Here is an 18,091-nt window from a genome sequence, read left to right on the forward strand (position 1 = left end):
TCACCACTGCATCCGTTACATCTATCAGTAATGTAACATATACCTGTTACATATCTCATGCTGTTTCAGGAAGAGTAACCCTTGTCAAGCTGATTTGCTTAGAATACATATAGTAAAGACTATGGGATCGATAGTGCACCTAATAGACAATAATCTAAGGCAGTACTTCTCAAACTCTCTGATGTAACGTACTCTTTAGCCTCACATCTGTATGAATACATATTCTTTTATTTTTTCACTTGCTTCAATCATTTGACTGCGGCCATGCTGGAGCATCGCATTTAATCGAACAAATCGACCCCAGGACTTATTCTTTGTTAGCCTAGTACTTCATCTATCCGTCTGTTTTGCCGAACCGCTAAGTTACGGGGACGACCTCAAAATTACTGGTCTTGTGCCAACATCAGAAACTGGCATTAAAAATATAAATGATCCCGTTGATATTAATAACAAATACATTTGGCTGAACAAGAGTAACAAGTGTAGAGAATTAGCAACAAAAGTGTCGCCCCTTTTAGTAAAATATCAAGCAAAAACTAGCTGGCAGTGATGGGATTCGAACCCACGCCTCCGAAGAGACTGGTGCCTAAAACCAGCGCCTTAGACCACTCGGCCACACTACCTCTCTGCCTGCTGATGTTCAAAAATATATAATAGTAATGAATTTAACAGATTATGTGTGTGCGTACAAATATACGTACAGACATGCGTTTCTACGTACATATTTGCGTAGTGACGCAGACGAGGTCGAGTAGTTAAAAACTTCACCTTGCAAACTTCAAGTCACGAGTTCGATCCTGCAGCACGGCAACTTGAGCAAATGTCGTTTACTACAGCGTTGGGTTGACCCAAACTTTTTCAGTTCACCTGAGTAGACGGAAATTGTGCTGAAGCCCGTCAGGCAAACTTTATATTAATTGGCATTTCTCCGTTTTAGTAGGGATTTTTCCATTTTTTCTTTCTTTCTCTTTCTTTTTTTTTTTGTATCACCTATTTCAAAACAAAATATTTTTTTTTTAAACAAATTATCCTTTTATACATATTTCTTTCAAAATTCTAATTTTGTTTTTAGCCATTGTTTTAATATTGTGTAAAAGGAAACAAACATATAAAAAGAAAATTTATGCATAAACTTAATCGGTTCGTGTTTTAACCACTGCCGAGTAGTGTGTTTAATTTGTTCACTGAACACTGCTGCGAATTCCCCCTTGTTTTTCAAAAATCCCCCCTAAATCACAAAATAAGGTGCCCTATTTTTCAAATCCTGGCAGTAACACTGAAGCTGGAAGCAGGATAATAATCTAAAACACGTTTTTAAGCACAACACAAGCAGAGTCAAAAAGAAACACTGCCTTTCACCGGCACTGTGTGAACGACAGTGCCGTCTCTCCCTAGCATGAAGCTTCCTATCTCGGACATGTGAGCATGTGCAAAACAGCCGAAAGTGCACAGTTCTATACAAAGATTTTTTTTTTTTTTTCATAAACTAGGGGATGGCTACTGACATAAAGCTTAAGGAATATATAATGTCCAAGTATAAAGAAATAATTAAAGAAGAAAGAACTCGTTATATTGAATGTTATCGATAATATCGAGTGGAATTAGGGGGTGCTGCAGCTCCACAGTTCCTATACAGGAGCCGCCACTGCCTGGGACAAAACATGCAATTGGTACAAGCGGCACCACCTTATGCCAAAAACACACGTCTTACGCTGCCGCCGCTGTAGCAACTCCACCGTCTCCTACCACTTGTATGTGATTTTTCAAATTGCTATCTTCTGTGCAATTTTTTAATCAAATTGTGTGTGGGGGGTGGGGGAGAGAGAGATTACTTAAGCTCAGATTAATGCTGCAATTGAAAAAACTGAAGTCAACAAGAATATACCATGTGTGTGTGTGTGTGTGTACGTGTATCTGTTTCTGTGTTTGTCCTCCCCCCCCACCCGCCATCGCATGACAACCGATGCTGGTGTGTTTACGTCCCGGTAACCTAGCAGTTCCGCAAAAGAGACCGATAGAATAATTACTAGGCTTAAAGAATAAGTCCTGGAGTCAATTTCTTCGACTAAAGCCCTTTAAGGCGGTGCTCCAGCTTGGCCGCAGTCAAATGACTGAAACAAATAAAAGATTAGAAGAATATATGTAGAATATATATATATATAATTAAATTAAGCAGCGGTTTGGCAATTAATCACCAAAAAGGAAAACTTTAATTGTCATTAGATATGGTAGAAGGCGTTAGAACACCTACAATGCTAGCAGGAGCTGGTTTGTTTATGTCCTTGTAACGTATCGGTTCACTGGAAGAGACCATTAGAATGAGTACCAGGCTATAAAAAAAAGTACTGGTGTCTGTTCCTTCGACTGAAGTCCTTGAAGGCGATGCTACAGCTTGACCGCAACACACGCATAGACATATACGCAAAAACTCGTGAGAAAATAAAAGTGAACATTTGTTTTTAAGACGCTAGAATTAAAGATCGACTAAATTTATTTATAAGACTACAAATAAAATCATTATCTAATAAAATACACATTTAAAAAGTCTTTATTTATTTTCATTTGAAAACAGACATTATCAAATTTACATCTTAAAACGTTCGTTTTTAGTTAAAACAAATTTAACAACGTGTCAGAATAGTATTCTGTTTTATTCTGTTGAATTCTGTTTTATTTTATTATTCTATTATTCTGGTTCCACTAATCCAGACGTCACAAACCAAACTTCCTGTTTACTATTTTCCAAGTCATCTTATTGCTCCGCAGTTAATAAAACATTAATATAAATAAAATCCCATATTTAATTATTTCCAATTATATTTATTTTAATCGTTCTTATAATTCCCATATTACACTAAACTTCACATAGAATAAATATATAAAGGCAATACAATTTTGACAACAATATAGTAAGTGCGCAACTGTTTAATAAACATTGAGGAAAATTTCGTGTCTGGATTTCCATCCTTTTTTATCTTGATTGAGTTAAATTCTCTCCATAATATTTACATTTAACGAGTATATATAATTACAAGGATTAAATAGGCAATATCATATCCCAAGGATATATCTTTTTTGATATATTTTAATTCCATATTGAGAATATTAATATTTTAATTAACCTTGTGTAGAGTTTTGAAGAAAAACAATTCCAATGGTAAGTCTTTGTTTTATTATTTTTTCAACTTTTCGTGACAACGATATGAATTCTTGGGTTTGTTTTGATTTCGTTGTTTTCGCCAATAATGTGGGATTAACGGTGCTACATGATATAAAAGGAGGATCACGAATCAACAGTGGCCGAGACAAAACGCTCGTTAATTTTATATATCTTTAATCTTTACATATGGGAGGTCTTTTAAACATTAGGTTTTACATAGGATAGGTGAAAAAAAATATATAGAAAGCTCGATCCGGTAGAAATAGCAGCCAAAAATCTTCGTATGACACCGTATGATGTCCCAGATATCCTTAGAGATGGTGGCCATAGTTGGAATACCAGGAACCTTAGATTAGCTTCATCACACGCAAGCCTTCGAAGTTAGTTTCTACGCTGTCAAAGGTCATTGAATTTCTAAATTCTTAACAATAGTGGTGAGAATGTAAGATTCATTAGAAAGAACACCAAAATGTAGACGTGATGGTCATGGCCAGAATGACTTCAGGGCTGACCTGGGGCGAAACAATGACTATTCAAAGTAATTATGATAGTTGCCAACTGTAATCAAGAATTATTTGAGGTCACGGTTGGAACGCCTTTCATCGTTAATTTTAGTGGGATCAGAGAAGTCTAGAGAAAAGTAAGTGGAAATTATGCAACAGCTGCCCCTCGAAGTCCCACACCACATAAGAAAGGCAAAAGGATGTGGAGACAGAGGACAAAAATCTAAACAGAAGAATTAAATTGAATCAAATTTTCGAAGAAAATTCAGAATTATTATTTCCATTCTATGATACACAAGAGAACTAAAAAAAAAAAAAAAGAGATAATGGAGTGGGGGGAAACCCTTTTCCTTTTTCATGAGATATGGGACTTCGAGGGACAGCTTTCCAAAAATTCTCCCCGTGAATTGACGGGTAATCTTGATTATGTTCGTAGAAAGAACGTCCTCGATCCCCATATGACAAAATAACAATATGTCTGTGTGTGTACGTACATACACATCTATTATACTACAGTATACACACAACACAATTGTATATGCTCATACAACACCTCTGTTCAGATAAACATTAACTTCAAGTCGCCAGTCTTTTATTCTAAACAAACCATTATTTACCATGCAGACAAATCCTAATAAAATAGAAAATTGCTCAGGCATTCTGAAATAAACTTGGTTATTTTTTTATTATTTTATTTACGTTCTGAATTCAAATGCCACTGAAGTCGACTTTGTCTTTCATTCTCTCAGGGGCAATGAAATGAGTACCAGTTGAGCACGGGTCAATGTAATCGGCTAATCCCCCCCCAAAAAAAAACGATTCAGGCCTTGTGCCTATAGGCGTGGACGAGGGTTCCAGTCGATCCAATCAACAGAACAGCCTCCTCGTGGAATTTACATGCAAGTGGCTGAGCATCCACTGACACGTGTACCCCTAACATAGTTCTCGGGGATATTCAGCGTGACACAGTGTGACAAGGCTGGCCCTTTGAATTACAGTCACAAAAGAAACAGAAAGAAAGAGCGAGAGAAAGTTGTGGTGAAAGAGCACAACAGGGTTCACCACCATCCCCTGCCAGAGCCTCGTGGAGCTTTAGGTGTTTCCGTTCAATAAACACTCACAACTTCTTAACCACAAAACAGCCCCTATGCCTATCACAGCCATTCCTGTGCCTATAATCTTCACAGATGAAATGTTGCAAACACACTTGGATGGAATAAAAAAGAAAAGGATGAGAAGAACACAGAAATTTATGAGGCCAGCTAAAATGAAATAAAATAAATACAGATATGATAACAGAAGTAAGGATCATTTCCTAAAGAGAATTCACCTATGTACAGTCAGGGAACTGTAGTACTAAATACATGCAAAAATTACAATTAGTAATTTTAAATCAATGCTTTTCAACCCTTTTTGTTTCACCCACTCCTCATGCCAATTTACAGAACAAAAATGGCATCTCATGATAACAGATACAGGTAGTATAAAGTATATACACACACCAATCAGTGTATACAATTATTATACACCCACTCTATTACCAAATATACGGCTTCATTTTTTTTATTTAAATATTCTTAGACAACAACTTTGTGTGTGTGTGTGTTAGGAAGGGCATCCAGCTGTAGAAACCATGCCAAATAGGACTGGAAGCTAGTGCAGCTCAAACTGTCTAACCCATGCCAACATAGTGGACGTTAAATGATGACGATGATTTCACAAAAAAACAACAGACGAAGACAGGTGGTGTAAACAACAAATGGATGTATTAGTATAATGCTTGGGAATAGAGAAAGTCTTTAATGTTTCGAGCCTACGCTCTTCAACAGAAAGAAACAAGGAGAAAAAAAAAATATGTGTAGTCGTCAGCGATCTATCATGGCGAATATATATATGTATATATATATATATATATATATATATATATATATATATACATACACATACATACATACACACACGGATTGATACTGAGTTAAAATTGTTCATAAGCTCTCAGTATATGAAGATACACCAGGCTAATAAATATGGCCCGTGACAGATGTCAGAATCCAAGTAATCCAAATTCAGTGAGCTGTCACCAGTCAAATTTGTATCTATCTGCTGACATTACTGGATTGAGTGGTACTGTGCAGGTATTGAAACCATATTGATATCCGTTTGGCAGCTGATGATCTGAATGCATATTTGTTATGCTTGTTTGTGGATTTTTATATCTTAGTTTTATTATTCAGAGTTGTCTTTCATGATAGTAAAGTGGAAAGTGCTTGCGGTTTCATGGTTTTTGGAGATTACATACATTGATATTGGTTGTTTTTCTTCATAGATAATCTTATTAATCTTAGATAATGCATACATATTGGTGTCTAGTTTTGGGAGATTCTCAGTCAGTAGACTGTAGTTATTATGCTGGAGCGCCACTTTGCAGAATTTTAGCCAAACAAATTGACCCCAGTATTGTTTTTTTAAGCCTGGTGCTTATTCTCTTTGTCTCTTTGGCCAAACTGCCAAGTTACAGGGATGTCAACACACCAACACTGGTTATCAAGCAATAGTGGGGAACAAAACCAAAAACATATACACATTTATATTCTTTTATTTTTTTACTTGTTTCAGTAATTTTGACTGTGGCCATACTGGAGCACAGCATTTAGTCAAACAACTCGACCCCAGGACTTATTCTTTGTAAACCTAGTCCTTATTCTTATTTCGTTATTGCCCACAAGGGGCTAAACATAGAGGGGACAAACAAGGACAGACAAAGGGATTAAGTCAATTACATCGACCCCAGTGCGTAACTGGTACTTAATTTATCGACCCCCGAAAGGATGAAAGGCAAAGTCGACCTCGGCGGAATTTGAACTCAGAACGTAACGGCAGACGAAATACCGCTAAGCATCTCGCCCGGCGCGCTAACGTTTCTGCCAGCTCGCCGCCTTCGTCCTTATTCTATCGATCTTTTTTGCCGAACCACTAAGTAACAGGGACGTAAATACACCAACATCAGTTGTTAAGCAAAACATTTGACATGCCCCCCCCCCTTCACAAACACTATCTTAGACAAGTGGAAATCTAATAAGTGGCGAAGTGAGGGACAATACCATTGGAGATTGAAAATCACGGTACGCTATACTCCTATATTACCTACATAACGCTGTTTCCGTTGGTCGTGGTGGTGGTGAGGGTTCTTTGCATCTCCTCATCCTCTCTCTCTCTCTAATTGTTGTGAACGTTATACGGAGTTACGTCTCTTGTTTCATAAAGCGATGATGAATTTTTCGTCACTTTCACATTTGCAGGGGAACAACCCTTTAGATTTGCTTCATATTCAGCAGGTAAGGGTGTCTTTGTTAATTTGTTTATTGGCTCTGAACCCTAAAACGAGAAAACTTGATGGATGCCCAGAAATAAATATGAGAAAAAAAAAGATAAAAACAATAAATAAATGAAAATTACCGAGAAATAGTAAAAAAAATTGTACGAATTTAAAGACAACATGAAAACATTAGTTTATGACTTGCAGAAATTCCAAGAGTCTGTCAGTTGGAATGGACAATGGCAGTTTTGAAACCTTTTTCTCGTAAATATTTTTGAAAGAGTTTACCACTTTTCCCCTGATCTTATTTGCTTACGAATTCTTTTGTTCGATTCTAAAACTGCTTTTTCACTGAGATATATTTAAACTTTCTTCTGATATGTGTCGTGAAAATATGGTGTTGTTTGGCCCCAGAATTACACCTGAAACTGCAGACTTTAGATAAAAGTACACTCAAAACACGACCATTCTGTCGGTTCTGTTTCAAAAGTAGTGCTTTCTCCGACTATATTACCAATGCGTTCTTTTTACTGCGATTTGAAAGAGATTTGGTTGCTATTTCCAGCCGATAAAATGACCACCATATTAGAGTTCCTTCGGTGGGTTTCTTTTTTTTTTTTTTTTTCTAATTATGTTGTATCATAACTTCCTTATGTTGTTTAGTTACAATCCGGTCGCAGAACAGATAGATCTTTGGTCAAATGTATTCCACTTACGACCTTCCCGTTTTTTTTTTTTTTGTTTTGTTTTTTTCCAGGAATATACCCTCTTTCTTTTTCATTTAGACTGTCTGATGTGAGCCTAGGAAAATTTATCTGGTCTTTCTTGCCAGACAAGCAGCTGTGCCAAAGCTCCCTCGTTTATTCTTCTAGTATCTAAGCTGTATGGCTGTATCTAATAATCTTTTTATTGTCTTTCAACCTACTAGAGATGATAGGCAAGTCACATCCTATCATCTTAACAAAAAAAAAAACACAGGTGCATTGGATAATCATCATCATCATCGTCATCGTCGTTTAACGTCCGCTTTCCTTGCTGGCAAGGGTTGGACGGTTTGACTGAGGACTGGCAAGCTAGGGGGCTGTACCAGGCCCCAGTCTGATCTGGCAAGGTTTCTACAGCTGGATGCTCTTCCTAACACCAACCACTCTGAGCATGTAGTGGGTGTTTTTTACGTACCACCGACACGAGAGCCAGTCAGGCGGTACTGGCTGGCATCGACCACGCTTGAATGGTGCTTTTTTATGTTCAAGCATGGTCGATGCCAGTATAATGTAGTTTTAAATACCCTTAAGAAAGACAGGAGGGTCGTGGTCGAAATGCCTTCAACCATAAGTGTAGTAGGCACTATACTGATGGCATCCAGCGGTCTCGTGAGACCATGGATCTGCGCCCGAAGAAATCGTGTCTGCTGCTGATGGTGGTGCAGTGTCCGGTGTGGGTGTGGCAGTCACTCATACAACAACTGCATTTGAAGGAGATAATTTAAATTGATCTTCAACTAAACAACAACAGGGCATTATTGCAAACCTGTCTGCAGTGCTTGCAGTAGAAGAGATTTCCCTGAAGGGACACAACAGAGGCTGAATAGAATGTCTCCACAGTCAAAACTAAAGAATAACAATGGAATAGTTCAGTAAAATCTAATAAAGAAGATGGCAGGACTCTGTTCATTTTCAGGTTTTAGGAGATTCTTCTTATCCGGACATCTAAGTGTTCCATTAACCCTTTAACATTTAAACCAGCAATTTTTAGGGCAGGGGTTACTCAATACCATCAACCCCTGCACTTGACTGATACTATATTTGATGACCCTTGTCATGAAGTTCAGTGCTTTACAAATAGCATTTAATTTGTTTGTTTTTTTTTCTTCTTCTTTTGTAATTGCAGATCAACTTCAGGGCTTTGTTTCCTGACATGGAACAATCTTTCAAGAGTAGCTACAGATGCTATTCTGTTTCATTAATGAGAGAGCGAGAACGGGATGTGGAGAAAGGTGGCAAAAGTAAGTATTTTACTTCCGTCTTTATTCTGCTTTAAATTTTGAGTATTTTATTGGTTTCAGCCAATGAACTGTGGCCATACTGGAGCACCGTCACTATCAATGGTATTTTGTTAATTATATCAAACCCAGCACTTGTGGCACCAGTACTTACCAATTCCAGAAGTATGGAAAGCTGTTAATACTCTCTTTTACTTATTTCAGTCATTTGACTGTGGCCATGCTGGAGCACCACCTTTTGGCGAAGAAATCGACCCCAGGACTTATTCTTTGTAAGCCTAGTACATATTCTATCGGTCTCTTTTGCTGAACCACTAAGTTACGGGGACGTAAATACACCAGCATCGATTGACAAGCGATGTTGGGGGACAAACACAGACACACATACATATATATATATATATACGACGGGCTTCTTTCAGTTTCTGCCTACCAAATCCACTCACAAGGCTTTGGTCGGCCCGAAGCTATAGTAGAAGACACTTGCAATTTGAACTCGGAACGTAAAGACTGACGAAATACCGGTAAGCGTTTCGCCCAGCATACTAACGATTCTGCCAGCTAAATATTTTTATAATGACTTATTACTCAAATGTTAAGTTATGGCTATCTGGTAAAAAATTTTGCTTAGTAACCATGTGGTTCCTGGTTCAGTCCCACTGCACAGTACCTTGAGTATGTATCTGTGTTTGTGTGTCCCCACCCCACCGCTTGACAACTGTGTTTATGTTTCCCGTAGCTTAGCAGTCCAGCAAAGGAGACCGAAAGTACCAGTCTTGATTTGTCCGACTAAAACCCTTCGGGGCAGAACCCCAGCATGGCCGCAGTCAAGTGACTGTAACAAATAGAAGCAGAAAGTTTATAATCTCCTCTAATGTTTGAAAGTCAACACTAGGAGTAAGCTACGCTGTTGATGTCTTCTTGAGAAATGAAGTGACTTCATTTGTATTAAATGTAATTTGTCTTTCTCTTCCAGTTATTATGCCAACATCAGCTCTGGACAAGTTGAGTAAGTATGATTTAACTCTTTTGTTTCCATACTTCCAATGAAACACATAATCTGGGGTTTTTTCTTGTACAGGTTCATGTATTATTTGTTTGTTTCTCTCCTCTTCATTTATTTGGCTGGGTTTTTTATTGATCTAACTACCAATACATACAAGGGGACCCAAAAGTAGGTTTACAGTTATTCAGCAATCTCTTTCACATTCATATATTAACAGTTTAGATCTTAATTACAAAAAAAAAATGAAACCATTATTCTATGGTAATTTAGTTAATTTCGTCAAGCTCCCTTTTCAGTTTGTAAAATAGATATTTAAATGTAATAAAATGTTTTAAAAGAAATTTAAAGTGCCTACGTGATAACTGTTAACCTACTTATTTTTTTTTCCCTCTTTGTAGCCCGGACGAAGATCATGTACCCTATGCTGTTCAAGCTTAGTAATGTTGAGAAAAACCGGCATACACACTGTGGTGTTTTAGAGTTTGTAGCTGATGAAGGACTTGTTTATCTACCATATTGGGTAAGATTTTTGCCCTCAATTAAGATATTTTAACCTCTCAACATACACATTGTTTTTCAATTTCCTTGCAGAAAGTATATTTTTTTATTCTTTATTTTGAATCTGTATATAAGGAAGAATAAATACATAAATTATTTTGGATCAGTCATGATTTATTATGAAGTTACTGATAATTAAAGATAGAAAACGGGAATAACATCATAAACGAAGTATTTGGGGTTAGAAATTTTGTTCATTAACTTTATTACTAACATTAAGGCAGTGAGCTGGCGGAATCGTTAGCACGCCAGGCAAAATGCTTCGTGGCATTTTGTCCATCTTTATGCTCTGAGTTCTAATTCTGCCGAGGTCAACTTTTCCTTTCATTCTTTCGGAGTCGATAAATTAAGTACCGGTCAAGTACTGGGGTTGATTTGATTGACTATCCCACTTCCCCACAAATTCCAGGCCTTGTGCCTATAATAGAAAGGATCATCATTATTATTATTATTATCATCATCATCATCATCATCATCATCATCATCATCAGCACCACCACTATCACCATCACCATCATCATCACCATCATCATCATCATCATCATCATCATCATCATCATCATCATCATCAAAGCAGCAAGCTGGCAGAATCATTAGCACGTTGGACAAAATGTTTAGCGGTATTTCACCCATCGCTACGTTCTGAGTTCAAATTCCACCAAGGTCAACTTTGCCTTTCTTCCTGAAGGGTCGATGTAATCAACTAGTCCCCTCCCCACAAATTTCAGACCTTGTGTCTATGGTAGAAAGATCTATTATTATTATTCTTTATTTGTTTATTTTTATAGATGATGAAAAATCTACTTTTAGACGAAGGAACAAAACTCACTGTAGAAAATGTCAATTTGCCTGTTGCAACGTTTGCTAAGTTCCAGCCTCAACAAACAGAATTTCTTGATATTTCAAATCCTAAAGCTGTGTATCCTTTTAAAATAAATTACATGTTGCTTTTGTTTAACCCCAGGTCTACCTCAATTCAGCCCAAAGACCTATGCCCAAAGATTTTCAATTCAAACCATCTTTCCTTTTGTATATCTAAGACATTATCCAATTTGTCCCTCTCTTTCAAAACAGTAAGGTGAAATTTGAGAGAGATTTGGTTGTTATTTCTTGCATGTTGTACAGCTACGTAGAAGCTTCCTCATTGACTCATAGGTAAGCCACATTGCTATGTTATATTTAAGGGCACTGAATGGAATAATCAGTGAAGTGACAGACAAAATTCCTTCAAGAGAGAACATTGCAAAAATATATGTATAAATTAATAGAAGGTGTTGAGAGGGTATGTATGTTAAAGGGTAAAGACCCCCTTCGGTCATGACTGACCATGGGATTGCACCTAGAAAGTTACCTTCCGAGGCACAAGTCCGGGCAAGGTTATTTATGGAAGACCAGCAGTCGCCCATGCATGCCAGCCTCCCCTCTCTACGCTACTGATGATATCCAAGGGAAAGGCAAAGGGGCCGATACAGCTTGGCACCAGTGATGTTGCAACTCATTTCTACAGCTGAGTGAACTGGAGCAAAGTGAAATAAAGTGTCTTGCTCAAGAACACAACACGCAGCCTGGTCTGGGAATCGAACTCACAACCTCGCCATGCGCCTATATATCTTATAATTATAGACATGATTGTGTGGTAAGAATCTTGCTTCCTATCCACATATTTGCAGGTTCAGTCTTGCGTGGCACTGTGGGCAAGTGTCTTCTACCATAGCCTCGGACTGGCCAAAGCCTTGCGAGTGGATTTGGTAGATGGAAACTAATGGAAGCCTGTTATATGTGTGTGTGTTTGACCTCATCACCACCACAGCTTGACAACTGTCGCTGGTGTGTTTGTGTCCCTGTAACGTAGCAGTTTAGCAAAAGAGAATGATAGACTAAAACTTTTTCACAGCAGTACCCCAGCATGGCTGCAATCCAATGACTGAAACAAGTAAAACATAAAATTTATGTAAATGATGATTTCTCCTTAATTCTTCGTGAAGGTTAGAGAATGCTCTAAGAAACTTTGCCTGTCTTACCGTTGGAGATGTTGTTGCCATAAAATATAACGACAAGGTAAGTGTAAATACTTGACATCTTCCGTGTGTTGTCCATTTTGGTTTGGCTAAGGAAAAACATATTCTGTATAGAAGTGGACATTGTTTTCTTCAGTGGTTTTCCTACCTTCCCTTTCACCTCCCCCTTGCCTTCCTCTCACTTTACATTCACACCTGCTCACCATCCTCCTGCACACTCCTTACCCCACACTTTTACACCTCAAGAAATCACTTCACCCCATACCACTCACACCCACCTTCCCTTATGCCTATCTTCATAAAGGATACCTCCCTACACATGCACACACGACCCCATTTCCTCTTCTCTAACCCCCTCCTCCTCATAGAACTACTTTCCCACCCAGCCTTTTAATCCCTTTTTTTTTTTTATCTTTCCCATCACCTTTCCTCTTGTTTTCTTCTCAGTCTTTCCTTTTTCTGATGAAGGACTAATGTCCAAAACTTTAAACACACTTTCGCTTCCTTTCATGTTTTATACTCATAACACCTTTGTTAAAACTTGTCTGCTCTTCGAGGATGTGTGTGTACATATATGTCTTGTTGCATGTGTGTGTGTATATATATATATATATATATATATATATATATATGCATGCATGTTTGTGTATGTGTGTGTGTGTATATAATGTGAATAAAGTTGTGCCTGTCAAACTCAAATAAAACCTTGGAAACATCTTTGACAATCACTGAGGAAACAACAACAATATATAAAACATATTATCCAGGCATGTGCCATCAGTAATTACTCAGGGTAGGCAGTAGTTGGTGATGTTTATATAGTAAAACACAAGAAAATAAGCAAAATACAGGCACATGACTGAGCTGTAGGCAAATTTACTTCTGCCTTTATAGTACATAAAGAAAACATTGTTGTAGGAATGTCCACAGCACGTGTACTACAGCAGTTCTATGCATAGCTTTAATACTAAGATTGAAAGGCAAGAACAAATTATGCCTAACTAATCTACAAAAAATAAAATATTTTGTATTTTATGCATGGTAATCAGAGTAACCTTCATAATTTTATTGAATTAGGTGCATATTTTGCCATTACTATCGATCTATTTTATTCAGGGTAGGCACTGCCTACCTTGCCTACATACCCAGGTGGCACGTCCCTGGTATTATTCATTCCTGTTCTAAATTGTCTTTATTCTTATTGTATTTTCTCACAGATATATGAATTATGTGTCCTTGAAACAAAACCTGGTCCTGCTGTGTCAATCATTGAATGTGATATGAATGTAAGTACCCCCATTGCTGGGGATCTTTATTGTTTCTCAGACTTTCACATGAAAGATATATTTCATTGAGAGTACAAATATACTTTTTTATTTGTTTAGTTTAGTCCATGGTAAAAGGAGTATGCTCCTGATCTTTTGTAAGGGCTTCAAAACTTGTGGGAGAAAATTCATCCCAGACAAGAATCTTGCAAACCAAACACAAAAACGAAAAAGAAATTCATGCTTTTTTAATTACATCTTCTTCCAGGTTGAATTTGCTCCACCTGTTGGCTATCAAGAACCTCACTCAATGCATAAAACATCTTCAGATGAAGAAGAAGATAAAGACCATGAGGTAACTTCCATAAGATATCGTTAAATGCATGTCTTATCATCATCATCGTCTTCATTGTCGTCATTGTTCAATTTTCACTTTTCCACAATTGCATGAGTCACAGAATTTTTTTGAAGAAGATTTTCGACAGCTCAGTGTGTGTGTATACGTTTGTGTGTCTATGTTTGTCCCCCCAACATCGCTTGGCAACCAGTGCTGGTGTGCTTACATCCCCGTAACTTAGCAGTTCGGCAAAGGAGACCGATAGAATAAGTACTAGGCATCCAAAGAATAAGTCCTGGGGTCGATTTGCTCAACTAAAGGCGGTGCTCCAGCATGGCCGCAGTCAAATGACTGAAACAAGTAAAAGAGTCTGTTATAAAATTATCTCATTATCTAATGTCTAAAGATAAACAAACTGTTATTTAGCCCCTAGAAACCCCTAACTGCCCACACATAGAATCAAAGATGTTCCGGTGGTTGGAGATCTTTTTGCTATGACAAAGGCATCTTTGCCACAAACATGCTACACCCAGATTCACTTCGTCCTAAACATCATTATATCTTTATGTAGAACTTCCTTCAGTGACTCATATAAAAGATAAAATTAAATAAATAAGATGGCATTGTATGTTAAAATGTAATTGGTAAATTTTACATTAAATGTAAATTTAATAAATAAATTTTACGTATTTAAATGACATTACCTTTTTTTTTTTTTTTTTTCTTTTTTTTTTTTTTTTTTGCTAGATTACCTCAGACTCACAGCAAACAGCACCACAATTCTGTGTAAGTAACTCAACTATATATAATCATCATCATCATCATTATCATCATTATCATCATCATCATTAAATGTCTGTATTCTATGTTGGTGTGTGTTGAACAGCTCAACAGGATCTGAGAAGTGAGGAAACTGCATCAAGCCCCCAGTGTCTGCTCTCACAGGGGTTTCTACAACTGGATGGCCCTTTCTAATGCCAACCATTTTGCAGTGTGTACTGGGTGCTCTTTTCCTGGCATTGGCACTAATGAGGTTGCCTGGTAACTTGTAAGACAAGCTCCCATGACAGAATGAGCATATATGTATGTACATACATACATACATACATACATACATACAACAGGCTTCTTTTAATTTCTATTGATCATATTCACTCACAAGGCTTTTGTTAAGCTGGGGCTGTAGTTGAAGACATTTGCCCAAAGTGCCATACAATGGGATTGAACCCACTTTCCACCTATCAAATGTCTTTCACAAGGCTTTGGTTGGTTTGAAACTACAATAGAAGATATGATACATTGGGATTGAACCCATGTCTTCACAGTTGTGGAACAAGTGAGCCTCTGCACAGCCATGCCTGCTCAACTGGAAGAAATCCTTTAACATTTTAGCATTTAAACTGACTAAATCCAGCCCAAATATTCTCCCTGTTTTATGTTCAAACTGACCAGATCTGGTCTCTTACACCTACCCGACAATGTCATTCAAAAGCTAAACAATCATATCATTCAAATGTCAAAACTCTGATATAACACATGATTAATTTGAGACAAAGTTAATGAATAAACATTAAAGCTGACAGTTGTCCCTTGGATTTTTTTTTTACTTGCTTTGATTTTTTTTTTTCTTCTCTTTGACAGGCATTCACTGGGGAAGGAAACCGACTCGATGGCAAGAAAAAAATATCTGACACTGAACCCGTCATTGCTCAGCCTGCCACTCATAAACGGTATGTATGCTATTTGTGTCAGTAATTATGTATTTTAGTTATGTCAGTAATTATTGAAGTGTCATTTAGTCCATGTACAAGATTTTACAATGGTTGATATAAAGGAGTTGTTTATGGAAGGAACAATTGAACAATAAACAATATATCACTCAGAAACGTTAGCAAGCCAGACGAAATGCTTAGCGGTATTTCGTCTGTCTTTATGTTCTGAGTTCAAATTCCACCGAGGTCGACTTTGCCTTTCATCCTTTCGGGATCAATAAATTAAGTACCAGTTGCGAACTGGGGTCGATCTAATTGACTGGTCCCCTCCCCCAAAATTTCAGGCCTTGTTCCCAGAAGAGAAAAGATTATATTCATCTGTCTTTATGTTCTTAGTTCAAATTCTGCCTGGGTCGACTTTGCCTTTCATCCTTTCGGGGTTGATGAATTAAGTCCCAGTCAAGTACTGGGGTTGATCTAATTGACTGGTCCCCCTCCCCAAAAATTTCGAGCTTTGTTCCTAGAGGAGAAAAGAATATATCACTTAACAATCCTATCTGCATCTAAAACAATAATTAAGTTTGTTAATCTATTAAATATAGAAAGTATTAAAAACTTAATGAGAAATAATTAAGCGGCAAGTGAGCGGGGAAGAATAATTTTTCTATCTGTGTGTCTATATATATATATTATCAATTTGTCTATAATTTATCTATTTATATGTCTTTCTATCTCTTTGCCTATCTATCCATCCAGTGGTATTCCTAATTATGATTACAAACCAGGGAGTATTACATTCATCAGAACTGTTCGTCCAACAAATGCAAATAATGTAAGTATTAACACGGTTATTATAATTACATAAAATATATCATTATTATTATTATTATTATTTTCCCTTGCCAAATTTCCTGCTCTTATCTTATATACAGACACACCATCGTGGTCATCATCATTATTTCCCGCTATCTCTGCCTACAACAGACCTCAGTCAAACCATCCAACCCTTGCCAGCATAGAAAATGGACGTTAAACGATGATGATGATGATGATGACAATATGTATATAAGTATATGAAGGCAACATTGCTCAGTGGTTTGAGCATCAGGCTCACAATCATGTAGTAGTGAGTTCGATTCTTGGAACAGGTTCTGTGTTGTGTTCTTGAGCAAGACACTTTATTTCACATAGCTCCAGTTCACTCTGCTGTAGAAATGAGTGGCAGCATCAATGGTGCCAAGCTGTATCAGCCTTTGCCTTTCCCTTGGATAACATCAGTGGCATGGAGAGGGGAGCCTGGTATACATGGGCAGCTTCTGTTCTTCCATAAACAACTTAGTCTGGACTTGTGCTTTGGTGGGGATCTTTCTAGGTGCAATCCCATGGTCATTCATGACCAAAGAGGGTCTTTACCCTTTATATATATATGAAGTGTGGGTGTGGTTGCTGGTGGTGCTATGTAACAAGCATTTTGTACACTGGGGAGTAGTTGGTGTTAGGAAGGCCATCCCGCCATAGAAACCAAGCCAAAACAGACTCTGGAACCTGGTGCAGCCCCTGGCTTTGCCAGTTCCTGCTAAGCCATCCAACCCATGCCAGCATGGAAAAACGAACATTAAATGTTAAATGTTATTGATGTATGTAAATATGCATGTATGTATTTTTATTTATATTTTGTTGTTTTTTGTTTTGTTTTTTGTAGCAGGTTATGAAGTTTAAATTTGAAGCTTTCTCAGGAACTGGTGAAGTCCTCACTAAGTAAAGAATTATTTATTATCTTGCATTGTTTTTTTCTTTTTTTTTTTTTTTTTTTCACACTTCAAAATCTATGACTGCAACTTAACTAGTTGAATAAAATCTCATTAAATTTTGATTCTGGTGTTGTTTCTGTTCTGTTGTAAAAAGAGAGAAAGTATGGTAGCACCTTAACGCTACCTTACGAAATGAAACTGGCTTAATTCATGAGGAATTCATGGAATAGATTGAATAAGTACTAGATAGAATATAATTACTTGCCTCAGGCTTTAATGTCTTGCTTTGCTTTTCCCCTTTCAAGCTGAATATTTTTTGTAACACAACACACTGCACACATAATCACAATTACAGTTCATCTGTTTATTTGTTACATCGCATGTGGTGAACAATGGCATTGTTGGATAAATGTTTCCATTGAACAATCACTGGTTCACTGTATTTATGATGATGATGATGATC

The 18,091-nt window shown here is 37.3% G+C and overlaps 1 protein-coding gene and 1 non-coding gene across 3 annotated transcripts; one reads left to right on the forward strand and one right to left on the reverse strand.

Moving 5' to 3' along the window:
- Window positions 1-541: 541 nt before the first annotated feature.
- Window positions 542-623, reverse strand: Trnal-uag (transfer RNA leucine (anticodon UAG)). Its single transcript has one exon. It is a non-coding gene; the product is annotated as a tRNA-Leu (tRNA).
- Window positions 624-2,927: 2,304 nt separating this feature from the next.
- On the forward strand, window positions 2,928-17,750 carry LOC106870498 (ubiquitin recognition factor in ER-associated degradation protein 1). 2 transcript variants are annotated; one of them, XM_014916609.3, is made up of 12 exons: window positions 2,928-3,157; window positions 8,870-8,984; window positions 9,958-9,990; window positions 10,386-10,507; window positions 11,334-11,464; window positions 12,531-12,603; window positions 13,781-13,849; window positions 14,097-14,183; window positions 14,913-14,951; window positions 15,807-15,895; window positions 16,634-16,709; window positions 17,580-17,750. In XM_014916609.3, exons 1-12 carry the CDS (start codon window positions 3,155-3,157, stop codon window positions 17,637-17,639), a joined length of 897 nt encoding a protein of 298 aa, XP_014772095.1. In that variant the 5' UTR covers window positions 2,928-3,154; the 3' UTR covers window positions 17,640-17,750. The 2 variants fall into 2 exon arrangements, with proteins under 2 accessions (XP_014772095.1, XP_089218329.1); XM_089362203.1 differs by lacking the exon at window positions 2,928-3,157 and adding an exon at window positions 6,849-6,998.
- The last annotated feature ends 341 nt before the right edge of the window (window positions 17,751-18,091 follow it).

Source organism: Octopus bimaculoides, chromosome 14, assembly GCF_046866305.1.
Source record: "Octopus bimaculoides isolate indiv1 chromosome 14, ASM4686630v1, whole genome shotgun sequence".
Lineage (NCBI taxonomy): Eukaryota > Metazoa > Mollusca > Cephalopoda > Octopoda > Octopodidae > Octopus > Octopus bimaculoides.